Source organism: Callorhinus ursinus, unplaced genomic scaffold (assembly GCF_003265705.2).
Source record: "Callorhinus ursinus isolate GAN/ISIS: 27379988/994484 unplaced genomic scaffold, GSC_fseal_2.0 scaffold40, whole genome shotgun sequence".
Taxonomy (NCBI): domain Eukaryota; kingdom Metazoa; phylum Chordata; class Mammalia; order Carnivora; family Otariidae; genus Callorhinus; species Callorhinus ursinus.
The window spans coordinates 128641-154307 of NW_027397102.1; the positions used below are offsets into that span (position 1 = coordinate 128641).

General features: G+C 39.8%; 1 protein-coding gene across 2 annotated transcripts; it reads right to left on the bottom strand.

Moving 5' to 3' along the window:
- Positions 1-15098: 15098 nt before the first annotated feature.
- PABPC1L2A (poly(A) binding protein cytoplasmic 1 like 2A) lies at positions 15099-24020 on the bottom strand. Of its 2 annotated transcripts, XM_073880885.1 has the most exons (3): positions 23223-24020; positions 18342-18503; positions 15099-15286 (listed from the first exon to the last, which is right to left on the bottom strand). In XM_073880885.1, the coding sequence occupies exon 1, from the start codon at positions 23875-23877 to the stop codon at positions 23275-23277; it is 603 nt and encodes a 200-aa protein (XP_073736986.1). In that variant the 5' UTR covers positions 23878-24020; the 3' UTR covers positions 15099-15286; positions 18342-18503; positions 23223-23274. The 2 variants fall into 2 exon arrangements, with proteins under 2 accessions (XP_073736986.1, XP_025723051.1); XM_025867266.2 differs by lacking the exons at positions 15099-15286; positions 18342-18503 and adding an exon at positions 21330-22549.
- Positions 24021-25667: the final 1647 nt, after the last annotated feature.

Genomic DNA, 25667 nt, shown 5'->3' on the forward strand with positions numbered 1-25667 from the left:
GAAATAAGTCAAGCAGAGAAAGACAATTATCATATGGTTTCACTGTATGTGGAACATAAGGAATAGAATGGAGGAGAATAAGGGAAGGAAGGGAAAACTGAAATTAGAGAGGGAGACAAACCATGAGAGACTATGGACTCTGGGATACAAACTGAGGGTTTCAGAGGGGAGGGGAGTGGGGGGATGGGGTAACAGGGTGATGGGTATTAAGGAGGGCACCTGTTGTGATGAGCACTGGGTGTTATACACAACTAATGAATCATTGAACACTACATCAAAAAGTAATGATGTATTGTATGGTGACTAACTTAACCTAAGAAAGAAATAAAATAAAACAAAAGAACTAGCTGAGAAGATAAACAGATCAGGTGCACTATTTAAAAAAATGGGCAAAAGACATGAACAGACATTTCTCCAAAGAATACATCCAGATAGCCAACAAACACATGAAAAGATGGTCAACATCAGTCATCATCAGGGAAATGTAAATCAAAACCACAGTGAAACATTACTTACAGCTGTCAGAATGGCTAAAATTAACAACACAAGAAACAAAAAGTGTTGGTGAGGATGTGGAGAGAAAGGAAGTTTTGTACACCGTTGGAACTGCAAACTGGTGCAGCCACTGTGGAAAACAGTATGGAGTTTCCTCAAAGAGTTAAAAATAGAACTACCCTATGATCTAGTAATCACACTACTGGATATTTACCCAAAACATATAAACACTAATTCAAAGGGATACATGCCCTCTTTTGTTTATTGCAGCATTATTTACAATAGTCAAACTATGGAAGCAGCCCAAACATCCATCAATAGATGAATGGATAGGGGCACCTGGGTGGCTCAGTCAGTTAAGCATCCGGCTTGGTTTTGGCTCAGGTCATGATCTCACGGGTCATGAGACTGAGCCCTGCATCAGGCTCCACATTCAGCAAGGAGTCTGCCTGAGAATTCTCTCCCTCTGCCCCTCCACCCACCACTCACTCTTTCTTTAAAATAAATAAATCATTAAAAACAGATGAATGGATAAAGAAGGGATACACACACACACACACACAATGGAATATTATTCAGCTATTTAAAAGAATGAAATCTTGAAATCTTGCCATTTGCAATGACAAGGATGGAGCTAGAGAGTATAATGCTAAGCAAAATAAGTCAGAGAAAAGACAAATACCATATAATTTCACTCATATGTGGAATTTAAGAAATAAAACAAATGAACAAAGGGAAAAAAGAAAAGAGAGAGAGATAACCAGGAAATGGACTCTTAATTATGGAGAACAAACTGATGGTTACCAGAGGGGAGATGGGTAGGGAGATAGGTGAAAAAGGTAATGGAGATTGAGGAGGACACTAGTGATGAGCACTGAGTATGTATGGAACTGTTGATTCACTATATTCTATACCTGAAACTAACATAACACTGTATATTAGCTATAGTGGAATTAAAATTAAAACTTAATAAATAGAAAAGAAGGCATTATCAAAATCCTCTGAGTGCTCAGATAAAAAATGGAGTCAAACTCTATAATAATTCAACCTTAGTTTGACTGGTGACCGAAATGTACTATGCTTTACCTAATTAAATTTGAATTTGATATAATAAAATTTGATGAGTCCCATATCCAGGCAACAGAGCACTATAAGTAGTTTCTGGAAGAGTGTATCAACCCAGCCTGGTGGGAAAAGCCAGAAAAATATGTCAGTGACAGCCCAGGACATTTAGACTGTCAAATATATTTGTCAAATATATTTTAATATATGTCTCACTTACTGATTTATTTGTTTAACTTTGTCTCTGCCAGTTCTTCACAAGCAATGAAAGTGTCCTTTAAGGCAAAAGACCCCTTCCTGGCTCAGCCTCAGAAGGCAGATGGCATGCCCAAAGGCTAGTATAGTTTAGCATGGGGACCTTGTGTTCAGTGAGCTCTATATAGATTTTGGCAGCAAGGTCCTTGGAGAGCAGTGGGGTCTCTGAAAGAAAAAGGAGAGTGTGTTTTCTGAATGGGTGTGAGGATAGTGCACTCATGAATGAAATGCTACGATGAAGCAAGGAGGGAAGGAGAATGTGAAGACACAGTGTTGTATTGAATGGAAAGTTGTGCTCTGAAATGGAATTTTCTGCATGAGAATAAAGTCTTGAAGAAAATGGGTTAGATTCTGGGTTACCAAATAATAGTCTAGAACTGGAGAGCTGAAAGCTGCTGAGGCTGAATGTACCTGGCATATAGGTTTTCATAATATTCTCTTATAATTGTTTGTATTTCTGTGCTGTTTGTTGTTATTTCTCCTCTTTCATTTGTGACTTTACTTGGGTCCTTTCTCTTTTTTGTGTGATTCTGGCTAAAATTGATAAATTTTGTTGATCTTTTCAAAGAAACAGCTACTGGTTTCATTGATCTGCTCTATTATTATTATTACTTTTTTAAGTTTCTATATCATTTACTACTGTTCTAGTCATTATTTCCTTCCTTCTGCTGATTTTTGGTTTTGTTTGTTGTTCTTTTTCTAGCTCCTTTATGTGTAAGGTTAGGTTGTTTATTTGAGATTTTTCTTGCTTCTTGAGGTAGGCTTGTATGGCTGTAAACTTCCCTCTTAGAACAGCTTTTGCTGTATTCCAAAGGTTTTAGACCATTGTGTTTTCATTTTCATTTGTTTCCAGGTACTTTTTGATTTCTTCTTTGGTTTCTTGGTTGACTCATTCATTGTTTAGTAGCATGTTGTTTAACCTTCGTGTATTTGTGGTCCTTTCAGATTTTTTCATGTGGGTGATTTCTAGTTTCAAAGCATTGTGGTCAGAAAAGATGCATGGTATAACCTGGATCTTTTTTTAATTTGTTGGGCCTTGTTTTGTGGCCCAATATGTGATCTATTCTGGAGAACGTTCCATGTGCACTTGAAAAGAAGGTGCATTCTGCTGTTTTAGGATTCAATGTTCTGAATATGCCTGTTAAGTCCATCTGATCCAGTGTGTTGTTCAAAGTCACTGTTTCCTTATTTATTTTCTGTTTGGATGATCTGTCCCCCAATGTAAGTGGAGTGTTATTGTCCCCTGCTCTAATTGTATTACTATGGATTAGTTGCTTTATGTTTGTTATTAACTATTTTATATATTTGGGTGCTCCCATGCTAGGTGCATAAATATTTACAATTATGTGTTCTTGTTGGATTGTCCCCTTTATTATTATATGGTGTCCTTTAAAAAAATATTTATTTATTTATTTATTTATTTATTTATTTATTTATGAGAAAGAGAGAGAGAGTATGGGGAGAGGAGCAGAAAGGGAGTGAGAGGGAGGGGGAAAGAATCTTAGGCACAATCTGCACTGAGTGTGGAGCCCAGTGCAGGGTTCAATCTCATGACCCTGAGATCATGAACTGAGCTGAAACCAAGAGTCAGATGCTTAACTGACTGAGCCACCCAGGTGTCCCTACACAGTGTCCTTTTTTTTTCTCTTTTTACAGACTTTGTTCTAAAGCCTATTTTGTCTAATATAAGTATTGCTACTCTGGCTTTCTTTTCATATCCATTTCTATGATAGATATTTCTCTATCCCCTCACTTTCAATCTGCAGGTGTCTAGGTCTAAAATTAGTCTCTTGTAGGCAGCATATGAATGGATCTTGTTTTTTTATCCACTCTGACATGCTATGTCTTTTGATTGGAGCATTTGGTCCATTTACATTCAAAGTAATTATTGATAGATATGTATTGCCATTTTATTACTTGTTTTGTGGTTGTTTTTGTAGTTTTTTTCTGATTCTCCTTTCTTTAATGATTTGTTTGGTTTTCTTTAGTGATATACTTGGGATCCTTACTCTTTAGTTTTTGCATATCTATTACTGTTTTTTTTATTTGTAGTTACCATTTGGTCTATATATAACATATTTTGCATATAGCAGTCTATATTAAGTTGATGGTCACTTAATGTTAAACTCATTCTTTACTCCTCTCCTCTCCACATTTCAGATTTTGGGTATCATATTTACATCCTTTTATTTTATGAATACCTTGACTGATTTTTACAGAAATATTTATTTTTACTATTTTTGTGTTCTTTAATTTTTATATTCTCGTTAGGCTCTTTCCTTTCCACTCAGGGAGTCTCCTTTAAGCTTTCTTGTAGGGCTGGTTTTAGTTTGTCTCAGAAACTCCTTATCTTATCTTCTATTCTGAATAATACCCTTGTTGGATAAGTTATTTTTGGCCTCAGATTTTTTCCCTTTCAGCACTTTGAATATATCAATCCAATCTCTTCTAGCCTGCAAGGTTTCTGCTGGAAAATCAGGTGATACCCGTATGGATTTTCCTTTGTTTGTAACTGTCTTCTTTTCTCTTGCAACTTTTAAAACTCTTTCTTTATCACTATGTTTTGCCATTTTAGTTACTATGTGTCTCAGTGTGGACCTCCTTGGGTTGCATTTTTTGGGAGATCTCTGTGCCTCATGAGTCTGTAACTCTGTTTCCCTCCCCAGATTTGGAAAATTTTCAGCTATTATTTCTTCAAATACATTTTCTGCCCTTTATTGCTCTCTTTTTCTGAGATCCCTTTAATGCTGAGTTTTTACACTTGATGGAGTCATTGAGTTCTCTACGTCTATTCTCTTTATACAGCATTTATTTGTCTCTTACCTGTTCAGCTTGATTGCTTTCCATTACTCTATCCTCCAGGTCACTGATAAGTTCCTCTGTTTCCTGTAGCCTACTGTTTTTTCATGTTTTGTATTTTAAATTTGATGTATCGAGTTCTTCATCCCTGATATGTTATTTTCTAACTCTTTGTTAAGGGTCTCACTGATGTCCTCCAGTCTTTTCTCTAGTCCAATGAGTATCTTTATGATTACTACTTTAAATTCTCTGTCAGGCATACTACTTATTTCTGTTTTGCTTAGATCTCCTCCTGTGATTTGGTTGTGTTCTTTCATTTGGGACAAATTCCTTTGTCTCTTCATTTTCTCTACCTCTCTGAGTCTGTTTCTGTGTTTTAGGAAAGTCAACTATGTCCTTTATTCTTGAAAGTAATGGCTTTACAAAAAAGATGTCCTGAAGTGTCCTGCAGTGCAGTGTCCTCTGTTCACCAAGACCCGGCACTACATGGGAGTCTCCAATGTGTGCTGCTTGCATCCTGCCATTGTGTCTGAGTAGTTTTCCCTTTGAGTCCAGACTTCTGTACCAACAGCCTGTTTTGGGCTGTGTTTGCTCTCTGTGGTGTTAGTGAGACCCAGGAAGGCTGGTTCTGAGGGGGCATGACCTTAGGAGGGCTCAGGGGTAGGGTGGCAATGGTAGCAAAATTTGCACTGAGTTACTACTGCTAGGCTAGATTCCCTGAAGTGGTGGTGGCCAGGGGCATGGCACACATTAGCAGGAGCAGCAGCTGGGGGCAGGGCTTGTGGCTGAGGTGGTGACAAGGACACCGCGACTTGGTGTGGCATGGTGTCTGTGTGTGCAGAAGCTAGGCATGGAGCATGGTGGCTGGCTGGGGCTCATGTGACATTATAATATTTGCACTGAGCCACCTGTCCTAGGCCAATCTCCCAAAGTGCAGTGGCTGCAAGGGTGCAATGTGTAGAGGCAGTGCCTGGGCTGGGTTTGTGCTGCATTAACAAAATCTGGCTAAGCCCAGGGCCAAGGTCAGCAGGACTAGAGTGGGAAAATATTCAAGAGAACTCATGGGTGGGGTGCACTGCTAGCAAGTTAAGTAGCAAGTGTCTTTGCAGCAGCACCTCCTGCAGGTGGCTCTGTCTTTATTTCAAGGGGCAGGAGAGGAAATGGTGCCTGCCAGCTCCTTTGTTCCCAGAGAAGTCCCCCAACATATAATGAGATCTTAAAAATTCTCATTATAAGAAAAAATGTGTAACTATGTGAGGTGATAAATGTTAACTAAACTTACTGTGGTAATCATATATCTCTATCTGTATAGCTGTATCAGTATCATCTATCTATCTATCTATCTATCTATCATCTATCTATCTATCTATATCTATCAAATCATTGTGTTGTACACCTTAACCTTATACAATGTTATATGTCAATTATATCTCAATAAAACTGGGCAAAAATAAACCATTAATACATTAAAAAAAAGCTCCATAATGAGTAAAAACGGATCTCTCTCCAACTGTGCAAGTTGTTACTTCTATGTTGCCTCTCCTCAGGCTGTTGTTTCTTTAAGGGTGGGAACCCAGCTATCACTCACCCCCCAGCTTGCCCAATGCTGATCCAGCTGACTTAAAACTCCAGGCTTCGATTAAGGAGTGCACTTATCATGATGAGCACTGGGTGTTGTATGTAAGTATTGAATCAATAAGTTGTATGCCTGAAACTAATATAACACTGTATGTTAACTACACTGGAACTAAAATAAAACTTAAAAAAACAAACAAACAAACAAAACTCCAGGCTTCAAGTCCCACTGGTTATACAAACTCACAGAGTTTAGCCCCTCTAGTTTTCAAGACCAGACAATATAGAGATTCATTTTCCCTATATGGGCTCCCTGGTGCTTTCCCCGTCTCCAGGACTGCATCTCCTCTCCTCCTGCAGGAAGCCCCAGACCCTGTTTCTGCCCTTCCTAAACTTTCCAATGTGGCTTCTTCTCTACATCTAGCTGTGGGGTTTGTTCCACCAGTCTTCAGATCACTCTCCAGTTTACTGACTCAGATGTGAGTGAAACCTAGTTGTAAACGTGGGATGGGGTGAGCTTAGGGTCCTCCTACTCTGCCATGTTGCACCCCTCTCCTAAAGTAGAATTTGTAAGTGGAGAATATATTGCCTCAGGAAGACCCCAGCCAAAAAAACTCAAGACATGTTGGGCTTTGTTTATTGACTGATTGATTGATTCTGAAAGGCTGTTTCTTGACAGTTTCAGGGATAGAGTACCCTTTGATGACTAAACGATTCCCAGGAATTTAACTTCAATGGCAGGGTTTTGTATTTGGTGTAGGGCAATTTCTCATGCTCTCTTTCTGAGCCTTCCTGTGGTGTCTGTAAGTCCTAAGAAGTGTGCTAAATGAATCTGTACAGTGGAGGATGTCATCAACTAACAATGCACCTGAATGTCTAGGGATTATTAGATGCAATGAAGGTATTGTTAGCAGAGTGTGTGAAATGGAAGGATTGTTGAGATACTCCATGGGTATATGGGTAAAAGTGTATTGTGTGCCCTTGAATGTGAAAGCAAATTTCATCTGGGAGGCTATAATATAGTCCCTGATGTAGATGATTAATAGATGATTGCATGATCTCAGTCATTTTAATATTATAAGATTGAAGGACCTTAATGGGTGATATGATCACACTGAAGTTGCAGTAGTCCATAGTTTATCAACATTTGTTTCTCCTGAATTTGAGATAAATATTCCATATGTAACCATTGAAGGGAGAAAATGTACAGGTTATTACTCTTTTCTTTAATAAGTTCTGTTTAATGAGTGTCAGCTCCTGATGACCCTGTTTTAATTTATTTTGAGCCATATTGACAATCTCAATAGGTGGAGGTACGTTCACAGAGTTCTATTTGGCTAATTCAAAAGTAAGGTTAAGAGATTTGGTTTTATGTTAATGGGCAGTTTGTTGTATTAGAGCATCCACTGCAATTATAGGAAAGTTGAAGGACTGACCACTGGGAAGCTGGGCAAGGTAATTGAATAGTCAGAGTGAGATGAATTTGTTTGTTCTCTTTCTATGTCTGTCATTCCCTGTAAAAAGTCCTCAATTTAAATGTGGTGAGGTCCCTAGGAAGGATAGTTATTTGGGTGTATGTATTATAAAGGTCTATTTATATGATGGAACCAGTGCATTAATAAGGAAACATAGGTGCAATTGTCTTCAAGTGCTCTTTGAAAACCAAATAGCATGCTGAGCCTTTATCAGGGTTGAGGTGGCTGCTTTTTCTCAGATCAGAGAAAGGAAGTATACTGAGTCCTATGTTCTAAAGGTTTGGATTCAGAGGGGACAGAATGGGATTTTGGTTGATTTGGATGAACATGCTAAAGATAGGCTTAAAAGTTTTAGGGAGTGTTACCCTGCCATACTAGATCTGCAATACTAGATCTTTTGGTTGAGTCCTCTTATAATGGATAGCTACCCTAAAAATTCCAAGATAGAGGCTTACCTCGATAGGATGATTTATTTTCATCATAGGGAGATTTTGTGGTTTTGAGTCATTCATAATGGGTAGCCATAATTCAAAGCTATCTAAAGCTTCTTTTATAGTGGCTGCTTGAGTAATCAGCAGGATCAAAGTATCCCTATAATTAAGGGGAGGGTGCACCCTGAGGAAAATTGTCTAGTATCAGTGTTAAAAGGAGTTCGTTCAGGGTTAGTAAAAGCTTTACAACTGTTTGGGTGTTTGGTGAAATAATATACCCATTGACACATGCCATTTTTTTTTATTAATTGGTGTCCCTCATTGTAGGTATTTTGACTAGTGAAAAATACATGTATTAATTAATGGTACAGTGGGTTGGACTATCTGTTGTGACATGAACAGTCAATAGAGGAGATGAAATTTTGAGGATCAAGCCTGAAATGTTGGGGTGGGTGGATGTTGTAGGCCTGCTTTAATAACTTTAATTAGTTTCTTAATAGATTGTTGACTTAGGGGTCTTACAATATACTTTCCATATGGTGCATATGAGCAGTGGTCAGAGTTAATTTCAAGCCTGTATTATAAAGGTGTATGAGCCAGTAATCATGATTTTTATTTCCTGTTGCATAAAGTTCAGTAAAATTTCAATTTTCAATTGGATCTAATCACAGAACTCTCTTTCTATTTCCTCCCCCTGTATTAAGGTATTTAGGGGTTACTGGGTATACCTGGGGGGGGCTTTTGCACTGCTTATACTTTTAAACCTCTTTATTCAGTAAATCTCAATCAACATTATCATGGTCTAGCCCACCCCCCACCCCCCCGCTTCAAGCTATTGTAGCTTTATTGGGTTTATTTTATTTTATTTATTTATTTATTTATTTTTTGCTTTATTGGGTTTAGAGACCTTGGGCCTAACTAGAATTTGAACTAACCCTCTTGACATGGTATGCCAAAGCAATAGAAACCAAAGTATTTGTTGGTTTATTTTATGATATTTAATAAAGTAATGTTACTCTCCAACCCTTTAGGAGGGGCAGAGGGAAACCACTACTGTTTTTCACAAAGATGGGTGCCATAGAGAAGCCAAGATGTTTTCTCCAATAACTTTGAGAACCAAGATCATTTTTTTTTGCAACAAAAGCATGGGAAGCAGCAGCAGCAGAAGCATTTTTAAGGCTCACAGAGTCCTAGTGAGTCATCTATCCTTTGGGGTATGGACCACAGCATGCCATATTGGGACATTCTTCCAGACATGAACAGCCACATAAGGAGCCCTGCACTCACATTCAATGTTCTGGAAAATAGAGCTTAATGCTTGGCTGGTAAACACAGCCACAACTACAGAGCATTAACACTTCCCTGATCCTACTGTTTGTCATAGCCATGCTGAAATTGAGATACACAATTCAATCTGAGACATACAGATGAATGGAGGTTGAAACACATGACCCAAGGCCATTTCAGAAAATAATCCAATCTGTACCTTTGTCCTTAAGTGCCATCTTGTGGCTATTAATTCCTAGCAAAGACTCAGAAAGGGCTAACAATTGCTTCACAAAACAGCACATCTTTGAGTGAACACTCATCAAAAAGTGAATTGTGATGTCAGTCTTGGTGTTGCATACTATAGCTTGTTCCTGATCAATAAGCCAAAAGAAAGAACATAAAGATCTCAAGGTGCCATTGGTCATAACCTAGATCTCATGTTTACGATGCCACATTTTTTATGATTATTCTGCAAAAGTTGGGATAAAGCTTCTCCCAGGAGAATAGTTTGGATATTAAAACTGAAGACAGGGCGCCTGGGTGGCTCTGTCAGTTAAGTGTCTGCCTTCAGCTCAGGTCATGATCCTAGAGTCCTGGGATCGAGTCCCACATCAGGATCCCTGCTTAGTGGGGAGCCTGCTTCTCCCTCTCCTTCTGCCTGCCACTCCCCCTGCTTGTGCTTTCTCTCTGTCAAATAAATAAATAAATAAATAAATAAATAAATAAATAAATAAAATTTTTTTAAAAAGACTGATGACACCACATGCACCACGAAGACATTAAACAGTTTATTTCTGAGATTAGAGGATGCTGTGCTGCTGGCTTTCAAGATGGAGGAAAGGGCCAAGAGCCAAGGATGCAGGCACATCTAAATTGAAAAATGCAAGGAAGCAGATTCACGTCTGCAGCTTTCAGAAGGAATGCAGCCCCATGGACACCTTAATTCTAGTTCTATAAGATTCATTTCAGATTACAATTAGTTATCAAGGGGGGAGGAGTTAAGATGGTGAAGGAGTAGAGGGACCCTAAACTTGCCTTGTCCCTCAAACACAGATAATTATTGAATCAATCTGAACAACAAGGAAATCAATCTGATGACTGAGAGAAAAAAAAACTGCAAGTTTACAAGTAGAAAAGCAACCACCTTCTGGAAGGTAGGAGGTACAGAGAGTTGATTGGGGGAGATAAGAACTGTGGGTGCTGTGGAGGGGAGGGAGCCCTGCTTAGGGAGACTACTGCAAGGTATTATAAGCAATGGATTATAAAATCTGAAGTTTAAGAACTCTGCCACTGTGGGGGTCATGCATGGCTTAAAGGTGCTCAGGTGGGGAAGGAAGGAGGAGACCCAGGAGTGGACACCATGGTCTGAGGATCCCCTGGGCTGCAAGAAGAATGGGTGGCACCAACATGCTGCACTGCTACTTGGCATAGGAGCAGGGACTTCGGCTGAGTGCAGTGAGCCCTGGTGCCAGCTCTCTGATCCACCTTAAGGTAGAGAAGAGGTACATTAAAGAAGGTAGGAAGTAGGGAGACATGGTTTGGGAGAGAAATAGAGCATGGCTGCTGCAGTGTGGAGGGAGCCACAGTTGCAGAAAAGGGTGAGAGACAAACTAGCACACAGGGGCGTGCACAGGGAAAACAAATCCCCATAGCAATTGGCTTGGAAAGCAAGAGCACCTGAATTTCATGAGTTTTTGCAACCAGTATGCTTAAAGCCTGGAGTTCTAAAAGTCAGTATGCTTGGCTCTGGGAAAACTCAGAGAACATTGGGCTGTTCTTGGAGAGAAGGTAGGCCAAATAACCCATGGATGTATGGCATGGAAACAGTGATCTGAAGAGAGCCTGGAGCACCCAGTGAAGACGTTAGTTGCTCATCTCTGAGTGTGTCCCAGAGAGACAGTGTTCATGGAGAGACCCCTCCTGGAACAAAAGAACTGGCAGGTGCCATTTCCCTCCCCTACTCCTCAGCATAAGCACAGAGGCACCTGTGGGAGGAAGTGCAGCATGGACACTCACTACCACCTAATTTGCTTACACAAAACCCCATGCTCCAACACACCAGGGGAACTGTCCTTCCCAGTCAGACTTGCCTCAGTATCAGTGTAGCAGGACCCCTTTTCCAGAACACTGGCCCAAACACCTACCCACACCATGTCTCCAGACCGGAGAGTTTTGCAAGATCTTGGTTCTGAGGTCAGTGGTGACAGGTCTCCTTTCACAAGCAGACCAGAGCACATCTACTTAAAATGCACCACATTTAGGCCAAAGAGCAAACACTGCCCACAAAAGGCAAAGAGAGCCTCTGCAGACAACTGGCCTGAAGGATGAAGTGTTCAGGACACAACAGGAGAGCACACACAGCATACATTGTAGACACTCCTGGAAGCACTAGGCACTGGGAAACAGGGGACCCTAAACTGGAGGGTACTACAGGACGTCTTCTTCATAAAGCCATTACCCTCAAGAGTAGGAGACATAGAGGACTTTCCTAACATAGAGAAACAGGCACAGAGACTTAGAAAAAATTAGAAGACAGAGGAATTTGTCCCAAATGAAAGAACAGGACAAAGCCACGGCCAGAGGTCTAAATGAAACAGGTATAAGTAACATGCTTGGTGGAGAATTTAAAGCAATGATCATAAATATACTCCACAGAATTGAGAAAAGAGTGGAGGACATCGGTGAGACCATTAACACATAGATAAGGATAACAGAGCAGAGATAAAAGGCTCAATAAACAAAATAAGAAACATTCTTGATGGAATGAACAGCAGGCTGGAAGAAGCAGAAGAATGAATTAATGATTAAAGACAAAGTAATGGAAACTAATCAATCTGAACAAAAGAGAGAACAAAGAAGTATGCAAAATGAGAATAGAATGAGAGAACTCAGTGACTTCATCAAATGTAATAACGTTAGTATTATAGGAGTTCCAGAAGAAGAAGACAGAAAAAGGGGAGCAGGGAATTTATTTGAAGAAATAATACCAGAAAACTTCCTTAATCTGGGGAAGGAGACAGATATCCAGATGCAGGAGGCACAGAGAACTCCCAACAAAATCAACAAAAGCAGACCAACAAGACATATTGTAATTAAGTTTGCAAAATAGAGTGAAAAAAATCTTAAAAGCAGTAAGACAAAACAAGACAAGACAGTTACATATAACAGAAACTCTAGAAAGCTAGCAGCAGATTTTTCAGCAGAAACTTTCCAAGCCAGAAAGGAGTGTCATTATATATTCAAAGTGCCAAATGGGAAAAATCTATAGCCAAGAATATTCTATCAAACAAGACTATCATTCAGAATAGAAGGAGAGATAGAGTTTCCCAGACAAACAAAAAATAAGGCGTTCATAACCACTAAACTGGCCATGCAAGAAATACTACAGAGGACAATTTTAGTGGAAAAGAGAGACCAAAAATGACAGCATGAAGGCAGAAAGCACAAAAGCACTAAAAATGAATAATTGTGAAAAATCAATCAAGGAACTCACAAAATATAAAATATAATAACATATACCTAAAACATGGGGAGGAGAGGAGAAAAGAAGGCGTTCAAACTTAAGTGACCATCAGCTTAATATAGCGTGCTGTTTGTAGAATTTGTTATATACAAACCTAATGGTAACCATATATCATACACCACAAATAGCTATGCAAAGAATAAAGAGAAAGATATCCAAATATATCACTAAAGAAAACCAGCAAACCACGAAAGAGAGAAAGACAAGAAAAGATGAGAGAAAACCTTCAGGAGCAACCACAAAACAAGTAATAAAATGGCTATAAATACACATCTATCATTAATTACTTTGAATGTAAAGGGACTGAATGCTCCAATCAAAAGACATAGGGTTACAGAATGGATTGAAAAAACAAGACTTACCTATATGCTGCCTACAAGAGACACATTTTAGACTTGAAGATACTTGCAGATTGAAAGTGAGGGGACAAAGAAACATTTATCATACAAATGGATGTCAAAAATAAGAGTAGCAATACTTATGTTGAAAAACTAGACTTTAAAACAAAGACTGTAACAAGAAACAAAGAAGGACTCTATATAATGATAAAAGGGAAAATCCAACAAGAAGATATAACAATTGTAAATATTTATGCACCCAACATGGGAGCACCCAAATACATAAAACAGTTAATAGCAAATGTAAAGGAACTAATCAATAATAATACGATAATAGTAGGGGACTTTAAAACCCCTACTGACATCAAGGGACACATCTTCTAAGCAGAAAATCAATACAGAAACAACGGCTTTGAATGACACACTGGATCAAATAGATTAACAGATATATTCAGAACATTGCATCCTAAAACAGCAGAATACACATTCTTTTCAAGTGCACATAAACATTCTCCAGAATAGATCACATATTAAGCCACAAAAAAAGCCTCAACAAATTCAAAATGATCAAAGTCATAACATGCATCTTCATCTTGGGGTTGTGAGTTCATGCCCCACATTGGGCATAGAGCTTACATTAAAAACAAAAACAAAAACAAAAAACTGATTTGCCTTCCTACCAACAATGTATGTAGGAATCATGGGCTTAGTAACCAAATATTATCAAGAAAGTTATCAAATGAAAATGATATTTAAAATCCAAAATTCACAACTTCTTCACCCATATTTATATCTCCACAGAGAAATTCTGGTTTATTTCCCAGAAAAGAGAAAGATTATCCCTGACTCTATCTCATTAACTTATCTTGGAAATTCTAGTAGTCCAAGAAAACTTTCCTAGACAATGATCAAAATCCCAGCAAGTTATTTTATGGCTTTGACAAATTGATTGCAAAGTTTGTATTGTGATGCAAAAGACCCAGAATAGCCAACACAATATTGAAGAAGAACAAAGTTGAAGAACTAACACTATCTGAATTCAAGACATAATATAATGCTACAGGAATGAAGACAGTGTGATTTTGGGGAAAGAAAAGGCAAATAAATCAATGAAACAGAATAGGAAAACCAGAAATAGGCTCTGGTCCAAGGTCACAATGTAGGAAGACCTCGAACACACGTCATCCATGGAACACACCAAACTACACCTACTTATAGAACAATTCCTCCTGAATAAGAACTGAGGGCTGACTGAACAGCTTCTGAACAATCAAAGATTGAAACAACAGCAAAAGAAGCAGGAAAGATGGAGGCACAGTACCAAAATGCCCCACCCCCAACACTGTGAATGGCAGTAGGGAGGAATAGTGCTGAGGGCTTAGAAATATATACCTCTGTCCTTGGGCACAGAAAAAAAACAGCTGTGGTTTTACAAAGCAACTAACACATAAAAGAGATAACACTAGAATTCTGCCAAGCAGCTAAGGAGCTGTGGGGATGCTCTGCATGTCAGAGGGGCTGGAGAATGACAGGGTTTACATTCCTACTCCACTATAAAAGCCTAGACTGGAGCAGAGTCTGGACACCATGACACCATAACAGGTGTACCTGGTCATCACAGTGACCTTGCAACCTCAGTAAATCCAAGGTCTGCAAGCCCACACCAGCTCCCATCATGCTGGGATGCAGAAAAAAAAATCCATGGTTTAAAAGAGCCAAGGAGCTGCAGGGACACTTTCTCTTCCTCCACCTTAAAATCTCAGAACAAAACAGAGTCCATGTAACAGTGAGCTAGTGACCTCAGTGACCCCGGGGTCCACAAGCTCACAACAGCCCTTGTGGTGCTGGGGCACAGAAAATAAGCCACATTTTTTATTTACAAATTTACTTTATTTTTTAATTTTATTATTCTATTTGTCTTGTCTTGTTTTTATTTTTGCTCTTTTTTGTTTGTTCTTTCTTTTGTTTTTTCTTTTATTGTATTATCTTCTTTTCTTCTTTTTCTTCCTCCTCCTCTCTTCTTCTTCTTTCTCCTCTTCTTATTATTTCTTCATTCTGTAAAACCTGTGATTTAAAAGAGTAACAAGTATATAGAGCCATAGCTCCAGCCACCCAAAAAAAGTCACCAAGCACACACAGTCTGTATAGGGGACACCATACACAAGACCATTCCATCAAGTTTAGGAGAAATAGTCATTCTGCCTCATCCATAGACACAAACACAGAAAGTTTAGTAAAATGCAGAGACAGGGGAATATTTCTTAAAAGAAAGAACAAGAAAACACAACAGAAAAAATAACTAAATGAAGCACAGATAAGCAATATGCCTGATAAATTATTTAAACTAAAAATTATAAGGATACCATGCTGGAGAAGTGGAAGAATTCAGTGAGACCTTCAATAAGGAGATAGAAAATATTAAAAAGAAACAAGTGGAGTTGAAGAGTACAATAACTGAAATTTTTTTTAAAAGCTAGAGGAAATCAACTGTATATTAAAGGATGAAGAAAAATATAACAGCAATCTGGAAGACAGGATAATAGCAAGCACACAATCAGAACAGCAAAAAGAGAAAAGAATTTTTAAAATGAGATTAGATTAAGAGATTTCTTGGACAACATCAAGTGAAAAAACAATTGCATTATAGGGGTCCCAGAAGAAGAAGAGAGAGAAAGATATAGAAAACTTATATGAAAAATAACTAGAAATTCCCTAACCTAGGGAAGGAAATAGACATCCAAATCCAAGAACTACAGAGAGTTCCAAACAAGATGAACCCAAGGAGATCCACACCATGATACATAATAATTAAAATGTAAAAGTTTAAAGATAAAGAGAGAATTTTAAAAGGAGCAAGAGAGAAACAAAAGTTATCCACAAAGGAAAACCTATGAGGCTGTCAGCTAATTTTTCAGCAGAAACTTTGCAGGCCAGAAGGCAGTGGCCTGATATATTCAAAGTGCTAAAAGTTAAAAAACAAAACAAACAAAAAAAAACCCTACAACCAAGAATACTCTACCTTGCAAGGTTATCATTCAGATTTGAAAAACAGAGAAAGAGTTTCCTAGACAAACACAAGGTAAAGGAGTTTATCATCACTAAATGAGCCCTATAAGAAATGTTAAAGGAACTTCTTTAGGTGGAAAAGAAATGGCCATAATTAGACATAATGAAATCATGAATAAAAAGATTAAAATATGACTATATATATGTATAAAACATGGAGGAGGGAGTATAAAGGGAAGAGAAGGGGGAAAAGAAAAAGAATTTTGGTTGGTTGGCTTTTTTGTTTGTTTTTTTGTTAGAACATGTATGAATTTAAATGACTATCAAATTAACAGAGATTGTTATTTACTTAGGATGTTATATATGAAACCTATGGGAACCACAAACCCAAACTTATAATAGATACACAAAAAATAAAAAGAAAGAAAGTCAAACATAACATTATAGAAACTCATCAATCACAAAGAAAGAGAGCAAGAGAAGAAAGCAACAAAGAAGAACTACAAAAGACCCAGAAAACAAATAACAAAATGGCAGTAAGTACATACTTATCAATAATTACTTTAAATGTAAATGGCCTAAGTGCTCTAATCAAAAGACATAGGGTGGTGGGTTGGACAAAAAATCAAGACCGATCTATATGCTGCCTATAAGAGACTCACCTCAGACCCAAAAACACATTCAGGCAGAAAATGAAGAGATAGAAAAATATTCACCATGCAAATGGAAGCAAAAAGAAAGGTGGGTACCAATATTTATATCAGACAAAATAGACTTTAAAACAAAGACTGCAAGAAGAGACAGAGAAGGGCATTATGTAATGATAAAGGGATCAATCCAACAAGAGGATATCATCATTATATATCTATGTACCCAACACTAGATTACCTAAATACATAAAGCAAATATTAATGGACATAAAGAGAGAAATTGAGAGTAATACAATAGTAGGGAACTTTAACATCCCACTTAGATCAATGGATAAATCATCCAGACAGAAAATCAATAAGGAAACACTGGCTTTGAATGACACATTAGGCCAGATGGACATAACAGTTATACACAGAATATCCTATTCAAAAAAAAAAAAAAACCAGAATTCACATTCTTTTCAAGTGCACATGGGACATTCTCCAGAATAGATCATTTATTAGGCCATAAAATAAACCTCAATAAATTTAAGAAGATAGAAACCATATAATGCATCATCCCTAATCACAACATATGATACTAAAAATAAATTACAAGGTAAAAACTGGAAAAAACACAAACGTGTGGAGATTAAACAAAAAGAGGCTAAATAACCAGTGGGTCAATGAAGCAATCAAAGAAGAAATAAACAACTACATGGAGACAAATGAAAATGAAAACACAACAGTCCAAAATCTTTGGGACACAGCAAAAGCAGTTCTAAGAGGTAAGTATATAGCAATACAGACCTACCTCAAGAAACAAGAAAAATTATATGCCAACAAACCGAACAACCCAGAAGAAATGGGTAAAATCCTAGAAACCTGCAATCTTTTAAAACTGAACCAGGAAGATATAGGAAATCTGAACAGACCAATTACAAGTGACAAAATTAAATTGGTAATAAAAAACTACCAAAAAATAAAAGTCCAGATTGATTAATTTCCATTACTCCATCTTTAATCACTAATTCACAGGTGAATTCTACCAAACATTTAAAGAAGAGTTAGTACTTATTCTCCTCAAAGTATTCCAAAAAATTAGAAGAAGAAGGAAAGGTTCTAAATTCATTTTATGAGGCCATGTTTACACTGATACCAAAACCAGACAAAGAAATAACACACAAAAAATATTACAGACCAATATCCCTGATAAACATGGATGATGAACAGAAATTCTCAAAATATTAGCAAACCCCATACAATATTAAAAAGATCATTCACCACAACCAGTGGGATTTACTCTGGGTATAAAAGAATTATTTAATATTTGCATATCAATCAATATCACAGACCACATCAACAAAGAAAGTATAAAAATGCTATGATCATCACAACAGATGCAGAAAAAGCATTTGACAAAATTCAACATCCATTCATGGGGTTAAATTAAACCCAACAAAGTGGGATTAGAAGGAACATACCTCAAAATAATAAAGGCCGTATATGAAAAACCCACAGCTAAATGGTGAAAACTGTCAGCTTCTCCTCTAAGTTCAGGAATTTCCACTCTCACCACTTTTGTTCAAAATAGTGTGGGAAGTCCTAGCCACAGCAGTCAGACAAGAAAAAGAAGTAAGAAGCATCTATATTGATAAAGAAAAAGAAACTGTTACTATTTCCAGATGATATGATAATATACATAAAAAATCCCAAAGACTCCTCCAAAAAACTACCAGAAGTAATGAACAAATTAAGTAAGGTGGCAGGATACAAAATTAATACATAGAAATTGGCACTGTTTCTATAGAGTAATAATAAAGTAGTAGTAAGGGAAATTTAAAAAAACCACCACCACTTAAAATTGCATCAAAAATAATAAAATACCTAGGAATTAACTTAACTAAATAAGATAAGACCTATACTCCAAGAACTATAAAATACTGATAAAAGAAATAAGACACTAACAAATGGAAAGATATTCCATACTCATGGATTGAAAGGATTAATATTGTTAAAATATTCACATTACCCAAGGGAATCTACAGATTCAATGTAATCCCTTTTAAAAATACCAACTGCATTTTTCACAAAACTAGAGCAAATAACACTAAAATTTTTATGGAACCACAAAAGACCCTGAATAGCCAAAGCAATTTTGAAAAAGAAGAATAAAGCTATCACAATACCAGATTTCAAGACATACTACGAAAGTGTAGTAATCAGAACAGTGTGGTACTAAAACAAAAACAGACACATAGATCAATGGAACAAAATAGAGACACCAGAAATAAACCCACACTTATATGGTCAATTAACCTATGATAAAGGAGGCAAGAATATACAATAGGGAAGACAGTCTCTTCAGTAAAAATAAATAAATAAATAAATAAATGGTCCTGGGAAAACTGGAGAGCTACATACAAAAGAATGAAACTGTACCACTTTGTAACACCATATACAAAAATAAACTCAAAATGGATTAAGGACCTAAATGTAAAACCTGAAACCATAAAAATCCTAGAAAACAGCACAGACAGTAATTTCTCTGGCATTACCTTAACAACTTGTTTCTAGATACGTCACATGAGGAAAGGGAAACAAAAGCAAAAATAAACTATTGGCAGTACATAAAAATAAGAAGCTTCTGCACAGCAAAGGAACCAATCAACAAAACTAAAAGGCAACCTATGGAAGGGGAGAAGATATTTACAAATGATATATCTGATAAAAGATTAGTTTCCAAATATATAAAAACTCATACAACTAAAAACCAAAAAACAAAATAATCTAATTTTAAAATGGGCAGAAGACATGAATAGACATTTCTCCAAAGAAGACATACAAATGGCCAATAGGCACATGAAAAGATGGTCAACATCACTCATCAACAAGGAAATGCAAACAAAACTACAATGATACATTACCTCACACCTGTCAGAATGGCTAGAATCAACAACATAAGAAACAACAGGTGTTGATGAGGACGTGGAGAAAAAGGAATCTTTGTGCACTGTTGGTAGGAATGCAAACTGGTGCAGCCACTGTGGAAAACAGTATGGAGGTTCCTCAAAGAGTTAAAAATAGAACTACCCTAGACCCAGCAATTGCACTGCTGGGCATTTACCCAAAGAATACAAACACACTAATTCAAATGGATATATGCACCCCTATATTTATAATAGCATTATTTACAATAATCAAGGTATTGAAGCAGTCCAAATGTCCATTGATTGATGAATAGACAGAGATGTGATATATATATGGAATATTTTTCAGCCATAAAAAGAATGAAATCTTGCCATTTGCAATGACATGCGTGGAGCTAGAAAATATAATGCTAAGCAAAGTCAACCACAGAAAGACAAATACCATATTATCTCACTCATATGTGGAATTTAAGAAACAAAACAAATTACCAAGGGAAAAAACGAGAGAAACAAACCAAGAAACAGACTCTTAACTATAGAGAACAAACTGATAGTTACTAGAGGGGAGGTGGGTGGGTGGATGGGTTAAATAGGTGATGGGGATTAAGGAGGGCATCTGCGGTGGTGAGCACTGGGTGTTGTTTGGAAGTGTTGAATCACTACATTGTACACCTGGCATTAATATAACACTGTATGTTAACTAAATGGATTTAAAATAAAAATTTTAAAAATAAAATGCTTATGGATAGATACAGCTTGTAAAAGTATATAAGATAGTATGTCTCAACTGCTTCTTATTTATATTTTAGTGTGCTTGATCTCATGTCTTAAAAATGCACTTGTAACATGAAGTAATAAAAAAATATACAATCCATTTAAATTTTATAAAAGTTAAAAAAAGCATTTTGACCAATTTAAGAAGCTCAGCAGGAATATGTGCTCTCTTTTACATTACTGGTTGATAAAATCTTTAAGGGAGAAACATATGACAAAAACCAAGAAAACATTTGATATGTCCATATCTATCACTCTGAAATTCCTATAGCAAGGACTAGAAAGCAATAAAATTTTCCAAGACATTCAGGTACAAAGGTGTTCATCATAGAATTGATCTTACAAGTAAAAGAATCATTTTAAAAGATACCCCAAGGAAGATTGGTTATAGAAATTATAGCTCATCCCACAATGGACTATTGCATAACAATAGAATTAAGAGAATATTTAATGATTCAGAAATATGATCCCAGAAAATTGTTATAGGGAAAATACCCTCCAATGAGAGTTCATATTGTATTTAAAAAGTATGTAGATATCTATTTTTTAAATGTATTTTGTAAAGTAGCGGTATTAGGAATGATACTAGAATTTTTACTTTATTTTGTTAAATTACCATTTAAAAAATATTTTCTATTATAATCATATACGATTTGCATTAAAAGTATTTAAAATAAATAAAAACAAATGCTCTTGCTTCCCTGAGAAAATATTAGGGAAATACAGAAATGATTGCAATACCAAGAGCAGAAAATAATATAGCTATCTAGGTCCTGTTACAGTACTGGTGAACCTGACAAGGTCAGCCCAAATCTTTGCAACTTCAGTTTATCTTTTAGCAGTATTTTTTTCTCAGAAAATTATCTTGAAAGTCAGCAAAGATTGTGCACTATGATGATTTTGCCTACTTTGTTTGGATAAAGGAAAAGAAGTATCAAACTAGATGTTAAACAATTAGGAAACAGTTAAAATATATATACTCACATGGACACTAACAGACATAGAGACATGGATATATATGCACATATACCTAATGCCTCTGTCCATCTATTGAGTCGTCAATTCAATGTTATATTAACAGCCAGAGGAAATATTTTTAAAAGTAACTTTAATGACATGAAATGAAATAAAGAGTATGTGTGTATAAACATATATACACACACATTTTTCTGTGAAAAAGCAGATATAAAAACAGTATATACATTCTTATATACATATATGATATATGCAAAAAAATACTAGAGAGATATAGCCAAAAATGTTTCAGGTAGTTCTTGGAAAATATTACAGACATATGTATGAAAAAGTTTCAGAATGATATGGGTGGTGATTAGAATTGATTGGGGGGACATTAAATTTCTTCTGTTAACTTGTCTGCTTTTTAATTTTTCCCTGCAGTGAAGCTGAATGATTTTTCTGAGAATGGGGAAAAAAAGGGCAGGAAGTGGGCACAGGAAAAAGAGGTGATAAAGAGCATTTACATCCAGTAAAACAACCCCAAACAGCGAAATACCATTTGCAGCCCATCAAGCTGGCCAAGACACGCACATGCACGCACGCGCACACAGACACACAGACACACACACACAACACACACACACACACACACACACATCAATTACAGTGACCAGGAGACTATGCAGGGGAAATGGACATACTCTTTTTACTAGCTGCGCTGGCTGGCATGAATGCAAATCAGTACAATGCTTATGAAGGGGCCATTTGGCAACACACAGGAAAAGTCTTTAAAATATCCTGCAAGGATATTTTATTGTGGATCCTGCAAGTCCACAGTTAAGAAGACCATCGGGTAGGCTAGCGATTTGGCTTGACAAGGAAGGATTCATTCATCAGAGTATGCAGTGTTGGGTTTAAACACAAGGAAAGAACTAGGCACCACCTGAATGTCCAACAATGCGGGATTGATTCAGAAATGTTAAAGATCCATCGATACACTCTGCAGGCACTGAAGATGACATTTCGGAAGCCTGTTGAATAGCATGGGAAGAAGTTCAATGGGTTGATTTTTGTTTGGTTTTAGTTTCTGAAGAAGCAGGTTAAGAAACACCACACACGTGAACCATTCTATAACAGTGAGTTAAAAGGGAAGGTGGGGTGGGAGTGAGGAAGGGAGGGAGACAGAGGGAGAGAAGAGAGCCTGGAAAAACGGCACACCAAAAAGTGGTTGTCTCTGGGTAGTAGGATCATGGGGAACAATTACTCTCTTGGTTTTCCCTCATCTGATTTCTTTCTCCTTTCTGATGTTTCTACCATGACACTGTATCACCTGTGTAGCCAACGAAGCGAGAATGAAAATGTTTTTTAAAACCAAACCACAAGGAGAAGAGGCAGCCTGTAATCTATCAAGTGGCACAGATTAGCAAGATTATTGGCAGGCCCTTGGTGGGTGTGGGGGGAGGAGAGAGGTGGGGAGAGCAGAAGGGAGGGGGGGAGAAGGGAAGAAGAGAGGAAGAAGAGAGGGAGAAGGACTGAGGGGGAGAGAGGGGGAGGGAGAGGGGGAAGGGGGGAGAGGGAAGGAGGGGAGAGGGAGGGAGAGAGAGACAGAGAGACAGAGACAGACAGACAGACAGAGACCTGCACTCCCAGTACAATACAATACACTGCTGGTGGGTTAGGGGGGCAAAGAGGGGGGTTGTAAACCGGGTGGGAGCCAAGGTTTGGCTCTGCTGGCTGGCTCGTTCCTGGCATGTCTTCATCGCAAGGTGGCCTCCTCATCGGTGTCTTCCTCGAAATCCTTGACGTCAGCACTGGTGGACTGCCTGGCCCAGGCTCCCCTTTCGGCCTCTCGCTCTTTATGCGACTTGAATCTCCCAACGAAAATTTTGCGGTAGTTCAGGAACATGCCATTCATCGCATCAATGGCCCGCTCTGCGGACTCCTGCTTCTGGAAGTGCACAAACCCGTAGCCCTTGGGCCCCTTTTCGTCGCAGGCCACTTTGCAGGACAGGATGTTGCCAAACGCCGAGAAGATGTTGTACAGCGCCTTGTTGTCGATGGTCTTGCCCAGGTTCTTGATGAAGACGTTGCCCACCCCACTCTTGCGGAGCGAGGGGTCCCGCTGGGACCACATGATGCGCACGGGCCTGCCCTTGATGACATCAAAGTTCAGGGTTTCCAGGGCCCGCTTGGCGTCCACCGGTTGCTGGTAGTTGACGTACGCGTAGCCCAACGAGCGGCGGGTGATCTTGTCCCTGCAAATGCGGATGGAGAGGATGGGCCCCGCCGGGCTGAACTTCTCATACAGCATCGCCTCTGTCACTTCAGGGTGCAGGTCGCCCACGTACAGCGAGGCCATAGGAAAGTCCGGGTTCCCCTCGGAGCCCCGGCTGGTCTCCGCATCCGCATCTGCATCCGCATCCGCAGCCGCCGCCGCCGCCGCCGCCGCAGCCACCGCCGCCGCCACCTCCGCATCCGCATCCGCATCCGCCTCCCCCGAGGAGGGCGCCGCAGCCTCCGCTGCTGCTGCGGCGGCGGCGGCGGCGGCGGCGGCGGTTTCGGCCGCGCTGGCCTCCACAACCGCTGCCGCCAGGGCGGCCTCCGCCTCCTCCCCCTCTGCCAGGGCGGCCGTCGCCTCCCCCCGGGTGGCCTCCGCCACTGCCTCCTCTACTGAGGCCTCGGCCTCCACCTCAGCCTCCACCTCTGCTTCCGCCTCCGCTACGGAGGCCTCCGCCACAGCCTCTGCCACGGTCGCCGCCGCAGCCTCCGCCGCCGCCGCAGCCGCTGCCGCCACCGCCGCCGCCACTGTCGCCGCTGTCGCCACGGTCGCCGGTGCCGCCAGGCCGCTGCCGCGACCTCCCTTCCCGCGAGCTGGGGGGCGGAGAGGCGGGAAAGTGCAGGAGGGCGGGTGGGCGCTGGAACCCGGGCCGGGGGCGCGAGCGGGAGCTGGGGCCGGGACCCGGGGCCAGCCGATCTGGCGAGTCCAAGTCACTTGGGATAGCAAGCGAGCGCTGCTAGGAGCGCGCCGGTGCCAGTCGCCGCAGCCTGCAGCCTGCAGCCTGCTGCTGCCGCCGCCGCTCGGTCGTGGGCTAGCGTGCGGGGCGCGGGCGGGCGGGCGGCGTGTGGTGGGGGGCGGGGGGTGTTGGCGTCTGTGGTCCGGGCAGCTGGGAAGGCTTCTGTCTCTTTGGTTCCCCCTGCGGCTGCTGCGGGGCTGTGGGGCCGCGGGCTGTGGGAGGGGGCGGGAGCGGGAGCCTTGGGGCGGGGGGGGGGGGGCAAGGGGGCGGGGGTGAGTCCACAGCCTCTCAGGTTGCCTGGATATTTATGAAGAGGAAGGCAGGGAAAGGGTTCCACTGTGGACTGCGGGAATACGGGTTAGATTTAGAGGGTTTTGTTTTATCCCCCCTCTCCCCATAGAACATTTAAGTGATTAAATCAAGTACCTTGCAAGAGCGGGTGGGTGGCATGGAGAATACACTTGCCTGGCCTAAAACAAAGCCGAGAAAAATGGGTTTCTCACATCCAGGGGTTCTCCCCAATTCCGCTCACACACACTCCCCAACATCACCGCCACCCCTAAAGACACAACACCTTCTCTGAGCAGGAGCTGGGACCAGTGGGGCAAGCTCCCCCTGCAGCCTGCTGACCCATTTTCTCAGAGAATCCCCCCCCCTTTTTCCAGCTCCTTCCCTCCTCTGCAACACTTGCAGAAGAGGGAATAAAGAACACGTATTCATTCATTCATAATGCCATGCCACAAATATTTATGGAGCCTGTGCCGGTCCCTAGGGATACAGGGGTCTGGGAAGCAGGAGACATAAGCTGGTTTTGAGCTTGTCCTTGGGAACAGACAGTCTGGGCTGGAAACCCTGTCCCTGCTCCAGACTACCAGAGAACTAGAGACCTGGGGTTCTTCCGCGTCCCCCCCCCCGTCCCCAATTCTTCTTCCCACCCACCCAGCCTCCATACATGCAGCCCAACAGAGGGGGAATCAAGAGCACCCTGTCCTTAGTGCTGTCTTCCATGATACCCTGAGGAAAGCCAAACCAAGGGCTGGGGACAGGGCCTGGTCCAGAGCCAAGCACTTGTTTGTTCTTGGCTCTACCCTCAAGGTGCTAAGGTTACCAACATGAACCAAGAAATACACATCCA